This window comes from Drosophila serrata, unplaced genomic scaffold (genome assembly GCF_035046125.1).
Source record: "Drosophila serrata isolate PLE 108 unplaced genomic scaffold, ASM3504612v1 contig_275, whole genome shotgun sequence".
NCBI classification, from domain to species: domain Eukaryota; kingdom Metazoa; phylum Arthropoda; class Insecta; order Diptera; family Drosophilidae; genus Drosophila; species Drosophila serrata.
In genome coordinates this window covers 3,163,611-3,186,385 of record NW_028257173.1, presented here as the reverse complement: position 1 = coordinate 3,186,385, position 22,775 = coordinate 3,163,611, and the positions used below count along the sequence as shown (strand labels likewise).

Sequence of the window (22,775 nt, the reverse complement as noted above, 5' to 3'; positions counted from 1 at the left end):
GGGAAGCGGAATTTGAACATTTGTTCAATATCAAAGTGTGGGCGTTTTTAGTCATCTTCGAAACTGAGTGGCACGCCCTTCGATGAACGTTTTTGGGGTAACTCTATTAGAGACAACTAATGGAGGTAGAGTGCTTTTTGGTGGTGTAAATTTTGATAAACTGGTTATTTTTTTTTTTAATTTTTGTAAAAAAACAAGGACTGCGGGAAGTCGAAGTTTGTATACCCTTGCAGTTTGGTATTGGATCAGAGTTAAATTGATCATAACTATGCCAAAAAAGCATTAATTTCGATTCGGAAAGCTGTCATATGTTAGTTTTTATCAGGTTAATAAATCTGCTTACTAAATTAATTTTTTTTTAATTTCAAATTTGTATCAATTTTTGACAAATTTAACGTTATAAAATGTTCAAATTTTTTGAAAAAATTAAATATTGGTTGGACATAGCAAGATTTACTCGGATGTTGATGCTGATCAAGAATATATATGATTTATAGGGTCGGAAATGACTCCACATCATTTCGAGATTGTGAATACAAATATAATACCATTTAAGGGTATCAGAATTAAACTTCGGAATTATTTGTTTTAAGAAAGTAAATAATTTAGGAATAATTAACTTTATTAATATAAAATCACTTAAATGTGTTTAAATGTGTAAATATGAATCAAATTTAATCTTATGTTGCAATTATAACCACGGTTCGAGTCTAAGCTGATCCAGGAAGTGTTTTGGAAACGGGCAGCAGATCTCTCTCACTCTCTGGCGCCTCTTTCCAACAAGCCGAAGCAATGCCTCCTTCCAATATGACTTGGAGAGCTCTCCCGATGGCCATGCAAATTCAGTTTATCCAACGACGCCGGTCGGAGCGGGAGTAAAAAACGAAAAAATCTCCGTGCAGGAGGTCGCCGCGTCGGTTAACGGTAAAAACAAACGGAAAATTACCGCAGAAAACTCGGTTTTAAGTTCGAAAAGTGCGAAAAATCAGTAAGCCCCCGCAGTGAAAAGTGTTTGTAAAGCGGGGGCAGACCGGGCCGTGGTCGTGTGTTTGTTTTTCAATTACTAAACGCCTGTGAGTATACATGTAAGTACATATATATGCAAATATATATGTAAATACATATATACTTAGTCAAGATCAGTGCGCTTTTCTTGGCTAGTTAAGTTTTTTGTTTTTTGTTATGTGCAAGTGAAAATCCAAGCAGGCAAAGTAAATGTATTCGCGTTTTCAAAACCTTCAATAAGACAGCTTAATTTCATCTTTCTCGTCCGTTTTCGTATACCAATTCGCCGTTGGGAGCTGCAGCTGCTACATGCAGCGTAATGCGAGTGAGTGAAACAAACTGATTTTCATTATCCATTTTCGCCCGCCTTTTTGTGCATTTGCGCGCGGAATTTTTGGTCATCTCCTATCCTTCAATCAGTGCTGCCGGGTTATCGGCAGCCGTAGCACAAAAAAGCTAATAAAGCTATATACACAAAAGATAAATAAAAACTGCCAGATAGTTTTCGGTAAAAGTTAATAGCACTAAATTTATTATAAGAAGTTTTTTAGAGAGGTCAAAGTACGCCAGATTCCATTTGAACCTCCATAATTTGGCAATTATAATCCGCTAGATCTAGCGTGAATATAGTTTAACCATTGTGGCCATTTCAAATACGCTACATGTAGCCAGAAAAAAAGCTAAACTGACAACCACAATTGAAATACCCGTAGGAAGTACCGTAACTGACTTTGTCCGCTCTCTCGCTCTGGAAGTTGGGACTTAAGTATAAGCGCAAGAGTCTCTTAAAGAGAATACGAAGCCTTTTTGTGGCATGTGAAGATCTGCGCTCTTTGTTTTCCTTTTTTCTCTTGGCAAATTGGAAAAAAAAGAAAAGAAAAAATTAATTTTTTATTTGTTATTATTATATAATTTTTTTTATTATTATTTCTAACATTATATTATATTATATTCGTTTTCTTATATTGAAATATAATTTTAATTTATTACCATATGTGGGGAATTTTAATCCTTTTTCTTACATAAAAATAACCCATTAACCCATATTGTCCACTTATTCCGTCCATTAACCCGTCCAATAGCACAAGAACTTAATAAGTTATTGTATGTTGATGATGATTATGTAAAAAGCCAACAATTTTCCTGTTCTTTATATAGTTTTTTCGATATGTACATATATGATATTTCAACGTTGAGATAAAGTACAAAAGATCATGGCCCACAATACCGCCTAAAACCTTTAATAATTATCCAAAAATATATCTAAAAATATCTCACTTTTTTCTTTTACAATCAAACAAAAAACCCAAAGCGCCATGTAAAACCCCAAATGATGTAAAATCAACGCTTTACACTTTTCCGACCCACATTATTTATGCCCTTTGCTACTGCTTCAGCTACTGTATGGCGCATGATCACTTCATTGTGAGATCATTTATGAATCCCAACATTCAGAAGCACAGAACTCAGTTCATGAATGAATCTCTGACCTATGGCTAATGATGCACAAAGATAGAAAAGCATCAAATACAATTGCCAAGGCAACCGCAAAAAGTTCATTAGAGCGCCAAAAACTGTTTGAATAATGAGAGAAGTTCACGAATCACAGAGTCCGGGGTATAATTGTGATTGTAGCTGGTCAGATCGGATCACAGAGACGATGTTATGGGTATTAATTTGATTTATACTAGACGAGGGGGTCAGGTAGAACAAAAGCCGGCAAAAGCCGCAGGAAAGTCATTTCCCATTCTTTTTGGCTAAGGTACAGATTTAACCAGAGGAGTGGAGGGTAGAGGTTTCTTTGGCATAAAAATAATGAAAATATTAGTTAACGCTTAACCCTCTGTCACCCCAGCGACTCGTGTTGGCCACGTGACATCTTAAAGATGCAGAAAGGGTTGAGTTTGTGACGACACACACCGGAAATGGAACAAAAAAGTCGGATGTTATCCGGGGGTTATGGGTATTTAGCTGATTTCAAGCTGCAATTGGAATCGGGAAAGGGTTTTATTTATTTAAGAAATTATTAAAAACTTTTTATAGAATTTAAAAGTAGGAAGAATTTTATACACAACATAAAAATGGGTTTTCAAAAGGATATTCAATTGAAAATAACTATATTTTTAATGGTTTTTAAGTCAAATAAAATATTCAACATTTTAAATGAAGATCTTAGATTAAAGCTTAGGCTTATTCAAATTCTAAATTTTTTACATAAAAAAGGAACTAGGATTATATTTCATTCAAGACTATACAAATTCCCTTTCAGTTTTATTTCCTCCCATATATAAAATTTTATAATTTTTTTTTTGTCACCACCGAATGCGAAGCGTGCCATGTATTATGAAAATGAAATAGGGGGCGGTTTGGGTAAGTCAGCTGACTTTCAATTATTTGGAAAGGCTTCCTGTTTCTATTAATGATTTTCCTTCAACGCCGGCTGTCAATCGCCTTGAATACTCGTGCCAGTCAAGGTCCTTTTCAATTGATGCAATCTGTCGAAAGGGGGAAAACTCTCTTTCACTTATTCGCTGAAAGATGAAGATCCAAAGGTGAAAGTTTCAATCGAATGAGAAGGACGTTGTCGTATCCTTGCTTGCACAGTTGCCGCAGAGCAGCTGCGTTAGCCGCACAAGCCGCAATTGTTAAAAAACTGAACATTAAATCCTTTTTTCAGGCTCAATTTGATACAGAAGCCGCGCACATCCTTTGGGCCCTCGGCTCCTAAGCCTGGCAAGCTGTTTCAACGAAATCGAAGGCGCTCCAAAAGGGATCCTCCTGCCATAACTGTCTTCCTTCTTTCTCGGTTTTTTTCTTCTGGTATTTTTTGGCATTGTTACTTTGTGCGATTATATTTACCTGCAACATGGCGATTAACGCGCATCCTGCTTTACCTGAGCAAGCAGGACCTCCTCTTTATTGCTTTCCTATGCGCTTTGATTTCACATTGCGGCAACATCCTTTATCCTTTGTCCTCCATTGTTGCATGCACCGGCTGGCAAACACATTAGAAAAAGTGAAACGAGGGGGAAAAGCAAAAAAAAAAAAGCAAAGGGGAAACCCCGGAGAAGTGACGGGACCAGTTGGCGATCCTTTCTTTTGGCGCGTTTTCAATTACGCAATACCTTGGCAGGAAAATTCGCTGAATATCTCTATTTTCGTCTGTTTGAAATTAGTTTTTTTTATGATTTTTCTTTGGAAATATTTTTAATTGAGAAATTGGACCACACAGCAGCAGATCTGCTTCAGACATTCAGTTGGGTAATTGAAATTTTAAGCCATAAAAAGGTTATAAAAATATGAAGAGGGTAGCTCTCTATTCTCCACAATAATGTTATATTATGATTTTAAAATACAACATAAGATTGAATTTGTTTGATATTTACACATTTCAACACATATAAGTAATTTTTAATTAATACAGTTAATTATTTCTGAATTATTTACTTCCTAAAAACAAATAATAACGAAGTCTGATTCTTATACCCTTAAAGAGTATTATAATTTTAGTCAGAAGCTCGTAATGATGTGAAGGAGTCATTTTCGACCCCATAAATCATATCAACATCCGAATCGATCTAGTTATGTCTGGCCAAAATTAATTTTTTTTCAAAATTTTTTTAATGATGAAATCATCGTTAAAATTGTCAAACATTTATACAAATTTTGAATTATTTTTAAATGTAAGATTTAGTATGCAGATTTATTAAACTGATAAAAACTAGCACAGAACAGCTTTCCGAATTAAAATTAATCTTTTTTTGCCTAGTTATGAGTCTTTGAAAAGTTGATTTGTCGATAAAATTGTTATAAAAAATATCAATAGATATTGATTCTAAAATTTTAAGCTTTCCTATATGATACTATAATTCAATTGTAAACTGAAAGGTTTGTAAATTTCGGGTTCCTGAAAATAGTTTCGTTTTTTGTGTTTAAATATATTTTACTATTATACTAAAGGACGCATAACTTTAATTTTGAATCAAACATGTTTGATAATATATATTATATTTGAAGTAAAACGTATAAATATCTTTATTTATGACAGTTAAGCAAGCTTAAAATAATAAAACCTATAAAAAATCTAGTTAAGCTAAGAAATGCTAAATATTTCGTTTAATATACAATGGATAATTTCTTTTATTAAGGCCTTTTTCTATACTCTTATTATCATATTCTCTTAAACACACATTCTCTAAAAAAACCCAAAATCAGTTCGTTGAATAAACAATTTATACACTTTTAACCCCAAACACTTTTTCAACATATAAATTGAAATAGAATACTTTTTGTACAAGCTCCCCAATTTAATACAAACCATTTTTTTGCAATTATTTTTGTTATTTAAATAACAGTTATGGTACTATTCCAAAAAGTATAACTATGGGGGCAGCTCACGATAATATATATTGCGCCCAGCTGACTGATGTAACGAGTCTATTCGCAGACAGATACGTAACACACACAAAACAAAATAAAATAATATATATTTTAAACAAAATCAACCGGCAGCAGCAGCAGAGTTAAAAACCATTTAGAAATGTTTGCATTATAATTGCGGTGATTATTTCGGAACGGGGTCATTAACATGTGACAATAAAAAATAAATAAAAAATAAAACAAAAAGGCAGACCAACAAACAAAACCTGGAAAGAGACAAGATCTCCGAAGAGTGATAAAATCCCGAATTTAGGGCAACTGGGAGCTTTCTTTGCCAACGAAATGATAAGAGCTCTTTTTCATTCTTTCTTTTTATTTTTCCCTCTGTTGTTTTGTGGAGAATTGCGGTTAATTGAAGAATGCAAAGATTTGGCGCGAAAGATTTAAAAGAATTCTAAGGTAGAACCATAAATTGTTTCACTAATGTGATTTCTGTGGTGAATCTGAGTCTGCTTTTGGAGTGTGTGTGTGTGTGTGTGTGTGTATTGGGTATTACCTAAGCCACTGAAGCGTGTGCTTTTTTTTCGACCCTCGAATCTGCCCCCCCTGGAATCGGATCGGATGATTCCGTATATAAATTGCCTAAGCGCGTTGCCAAAAAAGTTTAGAACTTTTCTGTCTGCTGGCCGGCTCACAACTCGAAATTAAATTATTTGCTTGCCGTTTAAATTGTTTTTTGTCTGTGTTTAGAGCCATGGTCATGGCTCTGTGGGCCACGTTAATATCGCTCACGTTAGCCGGTCGTGTTTGGGTTTTTGCCAGCGATCTCTTCAGCCTGCCACCTGCCACCAATCACAGCGAGGAGCTGCTTGAGGATTATGGAAAATTCCTGCTGTCTGCCATGAATAGGAGCATCGATCCCTGCGAGAATTTTTACGAGTTTAGCTGCGGTGGATGGAAGAAAGCCGAATTGGTGCCGGAACAGGCCAGGAATACTAGCTTTCTACATGCCATACAGCACAAGATTGATGAGCAAGTAATGGAATTTCTTCAAAATGCCACCAAAAGGGAATTGGAGGATCTGGGTGTGAATGGCACTAGATCGGCGGAGGTGAAAGCCAAACAATTCTATGCCAGCTGTGTGGAAGTCAAGGCCAATTTGTCTCTCGGATATCAGTTTCTTCAGGATCTAGATGAGGATCGTCTCAAGGAAAGCAACGCCACCTATGACTGGTTATACATCAACTTTATGTCCAAGTATGACTTGTATCCTTTGCTGCCTTTGAAAGTTCATTATAGTACTTCCTCAAGGAAGTTTGATATACTCTTGAGTACACCCAGTAAGGTCCTAGCTGGTTTCAGCGAAGAGCAGCTTAAAAATATGACCAAGGAGTTTGGATTGGATGCCAGTGCAGAGAAAACTAAACAATTTCTGGAGCACTTTAAGAACCTCACGGAATTTGAAAGGAATTTAACTTCCATAACCAAACCACGAAATGAAACAGAACAGTTGAATCTTAAGGATTTCCTGACCAAACACAAACACGATCGCCTTAACTGGACTCGCTATTTTGACCTTGCCTTCAATGGCAGTCAGGAATCGTATTGGCCAGTCCTAAATCAGTTGGATAATGTCAACGATTTGGTTTATTTTCTGGAAGAAACTCATCTGGATACTCTGAAAAGTTATGTGAAAATGCGGGAATTGCTCAAATTTTATGGCTTGTGGAAAACCCAAACTAAAACAGGAGGAGTACCCAGTGAGTGTCGCTCCTTGACGGAGACTTACTTTAACTACGCCCTTTTACCTTGGTTCATAGGCAAGGTATTCGACAAGGAACGACGCGCTGATATACTCAGTGTGGCTAAGGATATTAAGGACACGTTCTACGATCTCCTCGATCACTATACCTGGCTGGATGATGAGACCCGTTCGCAGGCCAAGACAAAGCTGGCTTCAATGGACGTTCTGGTGGGCTACACCGATGATCTGCAGCATCGTGAGGTGATTGATCAGGTGTACAATGATATCAATATGACTGGAAATTGGTATGAGAACCTTTGTATCCTAGAGGGAAGTCGTGCCAGGATAAGACTGCGTTCCGTGGACAAGGCACTAATTCCCCTGCTGATGCCCACGAGGACAGTTAATGCCTATTATGCGGATTTCCTTAACCTGGCCTTCATCACAATTGGCATGGCCCAGTGGCCCTTCTATCACCTAGACTTTCCCGATGTCCTCAAGTATGCCGGCGTGGGTAATATCATAGGTCATGAGATGGCCCATGGCTTTGATTCCTATTGCTATCAGTATAATTACGATGGCAAAAAGATCAACTGGTGGTCCTCGGCTTCGTTGAGGAACTTTAAGGAACGCTATCGCTGCCTGGAGTCGCAATACAACAAGTTCATATTGATGGGCATCCAGACGAATGGCACTCTCACCTCTGGTGATAATATAGCTGATAATGTGGGCACTCGGATGGCTTACTATGCATACAAGAGGAAGTCAGGGGACAGGGCCTGGTCAGAGAAACCCCTCAGGGGTGTGAATTTCACCAACAAGCAGTTGTTCTTTGTGAAATTTGCACAGACCTGGTGCAATGGCAAGGATAATAGTGACAAGATTCGGAGACTGAAGACCGATGTCCATGCCTACGATGAGTTCCGGGTTCAGGGTACACTCAGTAATATGCCCGAGTTTAGTGAGGCTTTCAAATGTAAGCTGGGCACGGAAATGAATCCTCTGAAGAAGTGTGTGGTTTGGTGAAATAAAGTTGTATGTAAAATAGAAGAAAATTCGAAGGTGGGGACTTTTTACTTGTGGTTAGTTTACGGAAATTTATAAATAATATCCCAAAGAAGACATCTTAATTTCAGCTTCATCCTAGTTCTATCTATACCAGCACTCAGCAATTTCTTGGTCATCTTCTGCCTGCAGGAAAATCAATAATTTATGGCACAAAAATCAACGCCCCCCATTTGGAACAGCTGATGGCAATCGAATAGAGTCGAAATACTAATTGATTTGATGCAGAACCTGCACAGGAGAAGACTCTGACTCTACTTGAATTGTAGGCGGATACCGGCAATATTTGTCTTTTGACTTCTTTTGCAACGATGACACCTTTCTCATTACGAATTAATGGCATTTTCGTTTAAACAAAAGGTCCCAACAATGGCAAAGCAACAAGAAGAAAGTCACCGGGTCACTGGGAATAAAGGTGCAGAAATTGTAGGCTTCAGCTGAAAAACGGTTTTCTCGAAAAGAAAAACAGTTTTTACTATCATTAGTCGTCACTTGAGAGTTTCACGAAGAACAAAAACCTTTAGGGAAAGCGAGAGAAAAGTCAAAAAAGGAAGCCAAAACCGTTGCTTCGACCATGCAGGCTGCATACGAAATAAGGACATAGAGAGAAGGGATATATTTGCTTAAGGATCTTTTGGGCTTATCTCGGGCGTCCGAGCGGCGGCCTAACGGATTTTCATGCATTTGTTATGGATTTTCGGCGCCAGGTCCTCTTATTAGCTGGCAGGTAAATGATCCTGCTGCCTCCTGTATCCTCGCAGCGGGGTATCCTTCCTCCTCCTCACAATCCCACTGACTCCTGGCAGGTCATAAAAATCCAGATAGATCATTAATTTAATGGCTTTTGTGCTCACTTGGAAATGCAAAGTGCATGTGCCCATGGTACCTACATCCCACAACTGATCGTGGCGGTGGTCTGCCGTCTCTCTGAGCAAATCAAATTGCGAAATCTATATGGGAAACTCTAGCCTCTCTATATCTTATAATTGCACTTGGCCAGCACAATGGACCAGTCAAATTAGCCTTCATTTGTAATCTTCTAGCGTTTGGCTATCGCTCTCTTCTGGGTCTCTGGTCACCGCCTCCTCAGGCCTCCTCTGATCGCATTAATTCCATTTATGTAAACCATTTCGATGAGGGCTTGTCGCTAGTAATTCGAAAGGCGTGGATGGGTGTAATAAAAAATCAACTTGCAATCTTGGGAAAAAGGGAGGAGAAGGTGGTATTCTGGGGTCTGGGTGGGTGATGTACGAGATTGGAGTGAAGGTAAAGAGTTGCCAAGCGTTGCTGGGATTAATTATTAATTGAAAATAAATATTAAATATTATTTCCATGGGTTTAGAATAAACTGAGATTTAACTCCTGCTCAAATAATTGATTTCGTAGAGGAAAACTTCTCAAAATTTCAGAAATTATCTTAAAACTTGCAGACAAAGTCACTAAAATTTTCAATACAGATTTTCCTCATCAAAATTTAGTTGAACACTTAATTTTTCAGGAATATATTATATATTTCGCTCAATAGTTCAACTCATTATTAAATTTTAGTATAGTTTTCCTTAAAAATAAACCAATTTCCCCAAAGTTCATCTGGCAACCCTAAAAATCTTGATGTACTGAGCAAACAACTTTGCCAAAACCATGTTTCCATAATTACATGCAGAATGGCTTTTATGCCACGGCAACCTGCTTCCGCCGCTTAGCCAATAATGCTCCTCAACCCAATCCCGAAACCCACTACCATCTTCAACCTTCACCCATTACCTCGTTCCTTCATTTGATTCCTGACCCACCACCACCATCATCATCATCCTACTCCTGGTCATCATCTCCACCTGGCCTCCACCATCGCCAGCAGAAATTGAACAAAAGGGGCGTCGTTGCTGGCCAAACGGAAAGTTAAGCTAAGACGACGGGCCAGCAAACCACATTTCAGGTAGGAACTACCAAAACAGTTGCACTTGCCGGGGATTCCCCTCCCAAGCGGGGGCTACGATGGGGAATCCATCGGTGCACTCTCTCATGGTGTTCATGGTGAATTATGAAAATCGTTGCGAAATTAAGTTAAGAACTTTTTCTTTTTTTTTTGTTCACAAGCTTAGCCAGGAAGCAAAAAGGCAGCGGCAGTGGAAGTCGGATTTTAGTTTTGGTTATGACAACGTGATAGAGTCGTGAGTTGTTTTATATATTTCAAATTGTTTCACTTGTAAGGGTAATATTTAGAAAATGTAAAGATTATTTTAGTGAATCATACTAAAGTATTTATAAATGATCAGTCTTTCAATATAAGTTTACTTTTTATAACCATGAATTGGAAGCAGTATTTAGGAAACTAAATAGCGTCCTATAGAAATGTTGTTATACTGTGGGAAACTATTTTTTAATAAAAATCTCTGCTCAATAATATTAATTTTTAATTTTGTAGGATCTTAAGGATTTGAAGGAATTAACATAGGTAATTCTCGGGCTTATAGTATATACTATCATTGATAACTTTTGATTTGTTGTCCGTCTTTTCAATTTATTTTCAACAAAGCAGTTGATTTATGCCTTGTAGTAAGTATGCCATTTATCCCTTAACAAATGTTATATTGATAAGTACTAAACATAATTGCTCATTTATTATTAGTTGTTAAACATTTTTGCATTAACTTAAAGTCACGCTGCCATCTCCAAACCCTCCAACAACCCATTGAACCTTTAGCTTTATTAAATGGAGATGATCAATTTAAATATTTTGCAATTGTGGCTTGGCGGTGGTGCGTGAGTGCCCTGACCCCCAGCTGCACAGCTTCAACTTCAGCATCGAAGGTTCTCTTCTGCCAGAAAGAAAAGTGAAGCTCCAGAAGGAGCAGCCTCATTGAAGCGGGTGAGGGGTACAAATGCAGCACCACATCTTGATGCAACCTGCTGCGGCTTCTGCCGCAATGCTGCCGCCTCCTCTCGATTTGTATAAAAAATGTGCTTCATTTTATTTGGCCGCGACCGGCGTCCGCCTCCATGGGTAAACGCCCCAACTTGGCCAACTTGAAGCCCCCAAACTTAAAACTCTGCAGAGAGACGCTGGCCAGCCGAAAAAATGCCAGACTAACACAAATCGCATATGGATCGCATGGATCGTTTGTTGGGCTGCTCCATTGGCTTCTGCGGGATTTTTTTTAGTTTTTTTTTTTTTTTTTTTACTTATATTCGCCAACGATTATCTAAATTGCATACGAAATTATTTTAATTAAAAATCTAATTTTCTTACGCCGCCTTACAAGCTTCGCTGCGCTGAACTCATCTTTGGACTTCTCAAGGAATTTCTTTTTTGGGGTTTACCATGTATTGATCTGTGGAAACTCTGGGAATATATTTTTTTTTTGTTAATTCACCTTATTTGTTGTACATTGAACCTTTAATTTGACGCGATTAAAATGATATTAGTGTGTACGTCACAGATGTTGTGCAAGTTGCAACCATCTTTCGACTTGAATCCTTCCCTGAACCCTCCTTGGAGCGAAGGTGTGAAGATGTGACGGCGTCAGCTGGGGTTTTTGTCTTGAACATAGCATACGTGACCCAAGGTTTATTGATTAATGATGCATAATTTGGTGGGGAATATATAATATACATATATATATAGATATATATTAGGGTAAGTCTGGCCTAATTGACGCCTTTCCGGTTAGGTTTTTCTTACAAATATGCAAACGGCAAGGGTTGAAGAAGTAGGGAACATATAATGGTTAAGGTACATAGAGTTATTGTTGTGGGGAAATTATTTATAATAATAATATATTTATACCAAAACTTACTAGGAAAATACTTTAAAAACATCTAGATATTAGCTCCAATTCGTTGAGCCCCTGTTCACAATAAAACTCATCTTCGGTAGCTCTTGGAAATTCCCAGTTGAATGCAATTCAATCAACCACCAACCGATGCATAAAATTTAAATAAATGTTTGATTTGAATTTAATTGCGGTGGCTGTCTGGCATAGAGAACCTGTCTAGAGGTTGCATCAGAGAAAACCAATTGAAAATAAATCAAATGCAGCTCCGACAGCCGTGGATCAAAGAGACGCGCTAATCACACGCTGGGCCAAATAGGATCTAATTTCCACACGAGGAAAACCCATTTTTTATATAAGTAAAACACACACATATTCTGGAGCATTAACAAAAGATCTGAGATCATATGGAGATGCGTTTATAGAGAGATCAGGTGCAGTCGTTGAGCATTCAAATTTCGCGCATCGCGGTAAGATAAATGATGATGCTGAAGCCAGGTAAAAGGAGAACAGGTAGAACAGTGCTAGCTGGCAGGTAATCCAACCATTTCAATTTGAATTTCGACAATAATTAAGCGCAACAATGGATTTATTGAGTTTTTCTCCACACTCTAGACATTACTTCTGCGGTTCGAGACGTTTGCCAGCGAGCCTACAATTAGTCGGGGAACCCAAGAACCCTATATATTCCTACTCGAATCCCATCCGATCTCGTGGCAGTTGCAATTATCATAATTATTTTCATTCATGCGGCGCTGCATTGAGCCTCTCCGACTGACAGTTCATCTCTCTGGCGGAGATTGGCGAGATAAATCCAGGCCCCTGAGCTCTCTGAATGGAGAAATCTTCGTAAAGACGTTTCCCTTTTGTTCTTTACCCCCAGTCTGGTTTGTTCTCACCAGATCCCAGTAGCCGGTAGACTTGGGAAAAATGAGGATGCATTCAAATGATTTGTTTTTCTTTGCATTTCCGGCACTTGCTGCATGCATTTCCCTTGATTTTGAATACCCTTTTTAAAGGGAATGAATGTATGGGGGTTATGTTTATGTTACTTCCTTAGATCTTGATTGGAATTAACTGGAGTGAGTTGGAATTTTGAATGAGTTTTGTTTTAATAAACATTTTGAATATTTTAATATAACATTTTTTAGGATTTTTATTATTAGATTTAATTCAAAATCTTTATTTTACATATATATATCGACAAATTTTACTTCAAAATTCAATTTTCTTATATCTTCAACCGTCTTAATTCTCACAGAATCTTTTTCAGTCTGTACCTATATCTATATTGATTGCATTTACCATTTTTCTAGGCATTTCCCTTAGATGTATCTTAAATGGAAGTGCCATTGTAAGACCTTTGCTCATTTATGGCAAATTATTGTGGAAATCGTAATGAGAAGCTTGCCTCAAACTCAGGTGATGGATCACCTCAAATGCTAACGATCTTGGGTCTGCTCTGTATAGATATAAAAATCACGAATATATCTAACAGAAAATCAAATCAACCAAACCAACTTCGGTGAGTTACATTTGCTTAAATTGACTTTAATTTCCGGTCGCGTGTTGGTTTCATTTTTAGTTTGTTTTTCCCTTTTGATCCGAACTCCCCCGTCGCCCTTTGTTTTACTTTAAATTTTTGATAATTGCAGCACTTAAGGAGGTTTGATTTTTTTTGTTGTGGGTTTTGCATGTCATGGAAGCATTTCCGAGCTGGATCAGAGGAAATGGATTTACATATGAAGATGAATGGTGATGCCTATTTAAATATATGTCTAAAGGTGGTTCGGTTGGGTTACCTAGAAATACAATTGAGGTCACGAGTTCCCTTGGGTGAGATCATCAAACGGCCAAAAATGGCAATTTCAATAATCGAAAGAAAACAAGATGTTTCAACCCCTCTTTTAAGGAGCAACAGGATAAGCACGAGAATGGCAGCCTCCTAACACCCTTTTTGTGGGTCGTCCTTGGTGTCCCTTTAAGATGGATGAAGTGTTTGACAACCCTTTCAATCTTCATAAATGTTCGCACGCGTTGTAAGTGGAGAGACTGCAACATTAGCCCGGGTCCCTTGTGTCGCATCCCTTTTCGTTTTTTTTTTTCTGCTATCAAGATGACGACGAAGAACCCTTTGCCAATAAAAAGTTAAATCTGTTTCGATGCATAAAAAATTGAAACTCTCATAAGCATGCGTTTGGCACGAGTTTTCCTTTTCGCACAAGGGTTTCCCCTTTATTTTCTTGTTATCCTTCTCGTGATGGCGAGGCCTGCTTTTTGGGGTTAAGAAGGCCATGAAAAATGGCCATGTTCTTGTTAACACATTGTAAATACCTCATTTTTCACTTAACGGGTTTTTAAATACATATATGGATTTGAGGAGCAGGTTTTGGGGTGTAAGAGATAAGTATTGGGGAGCAAGTTTTAATCGTTTAAGAATGGGGTTTAAAAAAGGGTATGTTAAAGGTAATAAAATAAAGTAAATATAGTTAAATGTTTTGAATATATTTTAGGAATATTTTAAGGAGGAAATATTTAAAAATTTGATCTCATTCTAATATCAATTTAATCTCTATAATTATAAATATTTGTATACGTGAGTTTCAACTCACCTGATGGTGCCATTTGCTGATGATGGCTCATGGCGGGATGGCAATTGGCTCTCCGTCTTTCCCTTTCCGGAGGCAGGGCCTCCATGAACTCCTGCTTGACTTGGATCTGCGGCAGGCGCAGTAATCCCTCAAAAGCCTCCTTCGTTGCGCTGGTGGGTGGAACTGGTGGGCAGTTGTCTTTAGGGTTAAAGCCATTCAAATGGCCAACGTTAGCGGCATAATTAGCAGATGATGTTGCCGCTGCTGCTGCAATTGCTGGGAGTTGCAGTTGATCGTTGACTAGAGTGCTTGCAACGCCTTTGCCAGTAATTTGAACATTAACACCTGCTGCTGTTGCTGCTGCTGTTGTTGTTGTTGTTGCAGTTGCTGTTGCAGCAAGGCAATGAGTTGCTGCTGTTGGGGACGTCAGCAACATGGTTGTTGCTGCTGTTGCTGTTGCTGCTTCTGTTGCTGTTGCTGCTGTTGCTGTTGTTGCGCTCAAGTGTTGATGATGGGAATTGTTGTCGAGTGTTGTTGCCAACAGTAATGGCATAGTTGGTGGTGCTGCTGCAGTTGCTGGTGATGTTGCTCTTGTTGCCGATGTTGCAGTTCGTCAGCAGCAAATTGCGTCGCTCTGATTTATGGGCAACTCAACTGCTCCTTGCTGCCTGTGGCGACTTGTTTTGCCGCTGCTCACCGGTTGCTGCCTCAGATTATGATATTGACCCATGGACAGATGCGGTCAAAAAACCAGCACTGGAAATATCAGAGATTATTTTTTTAGAAATGTTTGGTGGTTATGATTTTTATTAGTTAATAAGGTGCACATTAAAATATGAAATTATTAGTTAGAAATAAAGTTAGAAACGAAGCTTACTTCAAGAGTTAGATTTTGTCGATTTTGTTCAAATTGATATTTATAAATTTAAAATATGTAATACAAGTTATTTATGCTTAATTTGAGCTATCGGTGCCCTTATTATTATGACAACAGCTGTATTTCACTGCATCCTTCACTCTGCCATATTATTATTAATAATTAAAAATGTCTTCTTCTGCTGAGATTGAGCTTTATTCACTGCTAAGTGCAATTTAAGAAGCTGTAATTAAATTCAACTCAATCGTTATGTTTGTGATAACAAAATTAATTGATTTTCTACACATTCAACGTGACTTTCTCACCTGATTTGATATTTATTTTCGATCACGTTGCAGGGTGGAAACAGTGAATTTGTTTCAATTGAAACACGGATGTTTGCATAAAAGTTTATTACCCTGATTACTAATTTTAGTTTATTGACTGAATCATGAGTTTATCGGCGTCTATCGTCTAAGATTAGCTAGTTTATATTATTGATAATAGATTGATTAGGGAATGTTTTGACATATAGGAAGTTACTTAGGGTAGGTCTAGAAGGTTTTTGTGTTTAACTATATTAACCGTAACTATATTATTATACTAAAAATCTTTAAATACTATTCAAACCCTTATCAATATTTATTAAGTTTCCCTGCAACACTTTCTTTTTAAGATTTCCCATGCCCCGTGAAATCAGCTCCCACAACTCTAAAATTGTCCCATAAAACTTTACAACAGTAGACACCATAAAAGGGACTATAAATAAAAAAAAAAAACTAAACTTTAAACTCTTTTATGCAAACAAAACAAAAAAGGGACACAGAAAAAAAGGCAAGTGACAGTGGGAGATATTTACTTGAAACGAAATTGTTGTAAATTGAAAATAAATTCGAATCAGTTTTGTTGATAACGTTTAACTTTCCGTCCGGTCTTCTTTCAAATGTCACAGAGCCCAGGCGATGAAATCAAAGGAAATGAAAATGGAAAACTAAATACATAAAGAGCGATGACGATGACTACGATCAAATGCCCCGAACGACACGATAGATAAGATATGGCGGCGCTGAAGAAAAGTGCAACGAGTTTAGGGTAATAGACAGAGGGGCATATGTGGGGCATTTACATACGACGCTATTACCTGTTGGTAACTAACATTAATGGCACTTGTAAACAAATCAATTGAGTTGTCAGGTATCGACGGCAAAATTGGCCCACAGCCAAAGTGCCACACGAAGATTGTTTATCAATTTTTGCCAGCCAGTCGGTAAATTATGTTCTTTGCATGTCAGCAACCAATTGCCAAGAATATCGATATGCCTTTTGCCGGCCACATCAAAGTCGGCACTGAAAGTCGGCTAAATGCAGTCGCTTTTCTGGTTCCCCTTTCTGCCGACTGAATACTCTCAATAATTCCAAATCGAGCTGGTTATTTCTTATTATTGCCACGATTTCGCTATTTTGGCTCGTTCCACCTTTATCTTTTGTTAAAATTAAACACAATTGCTTACTCTAGTTTCGGGATCGTATCATATAATACCGAACATTGCGATTGTTTGTTTTCAATTTGGAATTTGTGTTTTTTATAATTTCCACCCATGGGTTTCGGTTGTAAAGATATCAGGTTTGGAGAACTTAGTTTGATGATGTGATTTGCTTGACTTTTGGTGGGGAATATGTTTGTTGTGATTATATGGGATTCGTTTGTAGAACTAAGGCCGTTGAGAGCTTATAAAACTATCCATAAAATGCATAACATTCATTATCTTGGTATTATATAGTAGGAAAAGAACACAAATAATATTATTAGTAAATAAATGGGACTTAAATAATTATATTTAGTTGCATAAACATAAAGAAAGTCTTGTCTAAAATCTTTTTAGGACTTGGTTCTCTTGTCCAACTCAAATTGTCAGCCATATTAGGACACTTGTTGGCCCTCAAACACACATGGCCAATTAAGGACTTTTCCCCATTGACAGACTCATGGGAAAACCTCATTAACAATCTGACAAGTGAGCAGAAAATCTATTTTCCACTCTCTTTTCTCTTTTGGTTGGGATCTATCTGATCCATCGATTGATCTGTGTGAGTGTGGGCGTTACAAGACAAGCTCCTTGTCATAAAGTTAAGATCGTAGAAAAAAGTTAACATACAGATAGAAAAATTAAATCAAGTTAAATATATAATAAATTATTTGTTTTATTAAGGATAATTAATTAATGTATTATTTAAGTTTAATGAACGGATAATGACTTTCAACTTTTCTTTTTTAATGATGCTTTTAAGTCTGCATAAGGTCTTAAATTTGGTTCAATAGAATTAAAATCGTATTGTATATTTATATATACTTTTTAAGAATAATCTTAAATTATAAAATTTAAATAAACATATAGCTTTCTAAAATTAATAATATTTAAGTACCATTAGTTATATATAGTTTTCTGTGTACACTCACTTGCAATGGTTGATGGCGCACCTCCTTACTGGTTTTTCCTCCTTTTATTTGACGTGCTTCTTTTTTGTTGCTGTTTTTATTGTTATTTTTAGTTTTTGTCACATAATTTAATTGTTTATTTTGCCACACTTTTATAAATTGTAATTGCCAGCGAGAATCGCGACAGCTTCACGCCCTTTGTTGGCCCTGTTTTGATTTTTAATCCTTTTTTTTTTTGAGGGGTGGGTGGCAGTGATCTCCGGAGCAAGCCTTCTGGGATTGGGACGATTCTCCGAGACACGCTTTTTGATTGACTTCCGACAAACGACTGACTTAAAAAAACGCGCAAGGAGATATGGGCAAAAAAGTGAAAAAAGTTAAGTATAAAAAGAAGAGAAAGAGCAGAAAGAAGCCAAGTTCGCGACGACTTCCGACGACGACCGACGACGTATCCACAAAATGTCAAGCGAAAACAAAAAAAAGTACGTTTTTTTTATACAAGATGTGGCTGTATTGGTTACCCTGCGAATGTGTGTGTGTGTGTGTGTGTGTGTGAGGGGGTTTATGGTTTTATTTTAAGGGGGGAATGTATGCTGTGTGGGTGTTTTTTTTGGGGCCTTTGACTTCGTTTTTCATTCTCCATTCTCTCTCTCTGCTTTTTATTTTGTATTTTTTTTTTGCAAGTTTCTTTGCACGAGGTTTTAAAATCAAAAGCGTGTATTGTGTGGGTGGGATGTATGTATTATATATATGTATATATATATATATATTCCCTTATCGGATTTGGAATTATGTATGTATTGACTGCCAACGCTTCTGTGCGCTTTCGAGGAAGAAAAAGGAAAAATAATGAAAAAGAAAGGCTCGTGGGGGCTCCTAAGTTGATTTGTAGTTTTTGAGCGGCATGAAAATTTCCCATTTCCCTTTTTTTCGATGAAAAACGAGGCGTATACGTGTGAGGCAAGCAGAGCCTAAGCTGGTTCTTTAAATAATATTTGGAGTGTATATGGTTTTGTAAATATAACAACCAAAAGAATAAAAATATAAAAATTATTATATAAATATTATAAATTAGTATAATCTGTTTATTAGGAAAGCCTTTTCCATATTTATATATTTGTATACCCTTTCCTGGGTTTTATAAAGTAACTTAAAAGCTTCTAAAACCGCGAAGGAATCATTTCCGACCCTATAAATCATATATATTCTTGATCAATACATTTTTGTCAATTTTAAAAAAAATTTTTATAAGGGGTTACGTTGTTAAAATTGTAAAAATTCAAAATTTTTTTTAATTTTTTTAATACTTGAAATGAACATGCAGATTTATTAACCTTATAAAAACTAACATTAGACAGCTTTCCGAATTAAAATTAATGCTTTTTTGGTTTAGTTATGGGACTTTAAAACTTTGATTTTGAGGCCATATAAACTTTTGCTTCCTATTTTACTTTCTTTTCTTGCTTTATTTTTAAAATATATAAACATTCCCATTCATTTATTAAAAAATATTTTATAAATTAATATGTGCTCTAAAATAACCAAAGGAAGTTTAAAAACTAATAAAATCCCGACGGCTTTTCCGCACATGTCAGAAATCACTGCACATCTCGCATTACGTATACGCCCCATGTGACACCTCCCCCAAGAAATCGGGGAAAATACAACAGAAAAATAAATCCAACCATTGCAATGATGGCAGCAGAACAGGGAATTATTCGCTGCGCTGTCAAAATGCGAATGTCAAGGCAAAAACAAAAGAAAAACACACACAAACAAAAAGGACAACAGAAGGAAAATGCAGTAAAAACTCGATGAAGCGGCCACAAAACGGCGGCAAAAGGCAAAAAGCGATAAGCGCATAAATTAAAATAATTACAAGAGGCGTCCTTAGATATTATTATACACACACTCACAGGGATAGTTGAATTTACAAACAAAAAATAAAGAGTAGAGGAAAAGTCGCGAGGACAACAACCGACAAACGGCCAACGGAGTTGCAACTGAAAAACTGCAATTGAATGCAACTTGACCAGGCCAAAACGGTCAGAAAAAAGAAGAAGAAGAGCATCAATACTAGCTGAATGGAGGAAGAAGAAGCAGAATATAGACAAGTCGCTACACTGCAAAGAAATGTTAAAGAACAAGATCTTTTTATAAATATTATGTGTAAAATGTGGTTCCTTTTGAAATAAGAAATTATTTACGTTTTAAAATATATATAAAAATTAGTCAATGATAAAGATAATTAATTAATTTATTTAATAATTTATTTAATGGATTATTTATTTAAAAATTATTTAATAGTTAAGACTTTGTTTTTAAACTTTATTAGAAAAAAATCTGCTTGCTATAATATTTTTTAAATGTTACAAAATATTATGGTTTAATTTTCCTTCTTCTATTTATTCATTCCTTGTATTATATACTATTTTCAACTATCTTTCGAGTGTAAAATCAGCATCTTCGGCAAACTTGGGTTCCACAGCGTTGCAACAATGTTTTTTGTTGCTGTTGATTTTATTCAAAATGGTTTGTTTATGCCTGAGCAGAGAGAGACAGAGACAGAGACTGAGAAAGACGGAGAGAGAGGCAAAAAAAGAGCAAACAGGCTAAAGAGGCAAAGCGACTGAGAAGTGGAGGTAGAATCCAAGTTGGGGAAATATTCACAGGTTCTCTCTCCCACACACACACGCACACACACACACGAACACACACCAGCTAAAGCGCAGCCGGCAGCCAATCGTTTTGGAGCTTTTGGCGCTCTCCTTGGCGCATGCTCGCTCTCTTCGCCGTTGGCGCTCTTACAGCGCTTTCTGTACGAATTCGCCGCAGCTCCAAGATGCTGCCAAGGGAAGAAAAAAGCAAAAGAAGACCAGGAAAAATAAGCAGAAAGAGGGGGCTTTTACCTTTTGACTTTGCCGTCAGAAAAAGCGACTGCTAATTTCCGTTCATTAAAGTTGGCAGCGTCTCGCTCAGAGTAGTGTGTAACATATATGTATATGTATGCATGTACATACATGGCATCCCTTACCGCCTTTTTTTTGTGTTGCTGTTGTGGCAAAAGCCCTTAAAGTTATTTCGCCGCAACTTTAATTTCATTGATTAGCGCCAAGGAGATTCGCTTCCTTGTTGCTGTTTCTGTTGTTGTTGTTGTAGCCGCCTTTATTTTTGGTTTGTCACTTCTATTCACTTGTCTGCCAGTGTCTGCCTTTTGTAGTTGTTGGTCTTCTATCTCTGTTATTTCCGTGTCCCTTTTTCCCTTTCCCCAATTTTCCCTTTTGTTTTGTATTTAAGAAGTCTCTTATATTTGGCTATTTTTGCCTAAATCCAAATTAATCGATTAAACGGTGGCCTTTGTGGGGATAGGTCCTTGAAAAGCATGACCTGATAGCTATTTATGAATGGAAGTACTGTGTAAATGAAAGATAGTTGTGGCTCAGGGATAGCTAGTTGGGTGAGAAATTAAAACTACTAAGTATAAGCATAATAATTAGAATTGTATTATTTATAATTCACTTTTTTACTGACATTTTTATAAAAATCTCGGTTTATCATATACTACGTTTTTACATATAAATATTAAGTATATATACATAGCAAGAAAGTTAATAATATCTGATAATTATTTTAACACAAAATATTATAACTTATTTTTTTCAAAATAAGTTTGTATTTCTTTTAATTTATTTTACAATCAAATATTACATTTTCCCTTCAAGAAATCATTGCTTTTTCAACTATTTTCTCCATTTAACTTTTAAAATATGAAAATCCTCATCCAGATGATTATATTATCTGCAAAAAAAAAGTGTCAAATAAAGTGATACCATTATATAGCAGTTATCAAACTTATTTCCTTATCATTTCCATATAAGCAAAGCGTAACGCCCACGCTGTAAAAGAAATTCCCCACCCCCTCTTGAGGAATGGAAACCCATCCCATTTCATACACCAACACATTACGTATACGCCCCATAAAACTTGAAAATGTCGCCCTTTCCACCCTAATTTTTCATATTGAAGGGCGAGCACCTAAGGACCATAGAAAGAAGGGAAAGGACCAACCAACAAAGCTAAGCTGACGGCTGCCTAAGTTATGGTTCCTGCCATATCATCCACGCCCTGGACTTCTCTCCCCCCCCACTCTGAATTCCATGGAAAACTTTTTAGAATTTTGCACTTTTCCTTTTTTTTGTGTGTGTTCTGGCATATCACAAACATTTCCTGTCTCTTTTTATTTACATTACCCACAGAGGCGACATAAAAGTTGAAAGTTTCCCATAATATACGAGTATTTTCGTGGGTGGGAATATACATATAGTATAGGATGTATATATAGAATGCTTCAAATATATGTATATATAGCAGGGCAAACAAAAGAGAAGAAATATTCCTAAGGCTTTTCTCATTTTCCGTTTCACCGTTTGTGACTTTTCATTTTTCATATACAGCAGAGAAGCTACTGGCTTCTCTTTCTCTCGCGCCATTTTCCATCTCCCTTTGGCTTTTCTTTCTTATTTTTGCCATGAGTTTCCCCGAGTAAATGGCTTTTGCATTGTAAAATGTTGCATACATTTTCCTCTACTTTGCCTTCGACGTGTATATAGTCCCCTGCATGTACATATACATATATCCTTGGGTGTATGGCTGCCATTTACCGTTATACACAGCAGGAGCAGGAGCAGCAGTAGGAGCTAAAGCAGGACAAAAGAAGCTCACATACACACGCCATTCGCATGGTCTCTCTCTGTCTCGCTCTGGTATATTTTAAAATTTATGAAAAATAATATTTTTCCATCTCTCTATGCTGGCACACACACATACTTGGATGTCCTGGAGGAGTCCTGGGCCGTAAGGCGCACAATCAGAATACAATGGCTGCCTAGGGCTTCAATACAGGCGGAAGGAGGTTACGGTATAG

General features: G+C 36.9%; 2 protein-coding genes across 2 annotated transcripts in view; one reads left to right on the top strand and one right to left on the bottom strand.

The window, feature by feature from the left end:
• Positions 1-15,314, bottom strand: part of pdm2 (POU domain protein 2) — a 31,023-nt gene extending 15,709 nt beyond the window's left edge. The window contains exon 1 of the mRNA XM_086834769.1: positions 14,580-15,314. Within this exon, the coding sequence (XP_086690895.1) occupies positions 14,580-15,111 (532 nt within the window). The 5' untranslated portion in view covers positions 15,112-15,314. The remainder of the gene's footprint in view (positions 1-14,579) is intronic.
• Positions 6,140-8,155, top strand: Nepl7 (Neprilysin-like 7). The gene has a single exon (XM_020944973.2). It carries the CDS (start codon positions 6,140-6,142, stop codon positions 8,153-8,155), a length of 2,016 nt encoding a protein of 671 aa, XP_020800632.2.
• Positions 15,315-22,775: the final 7,461 nt, after the last annotated feature.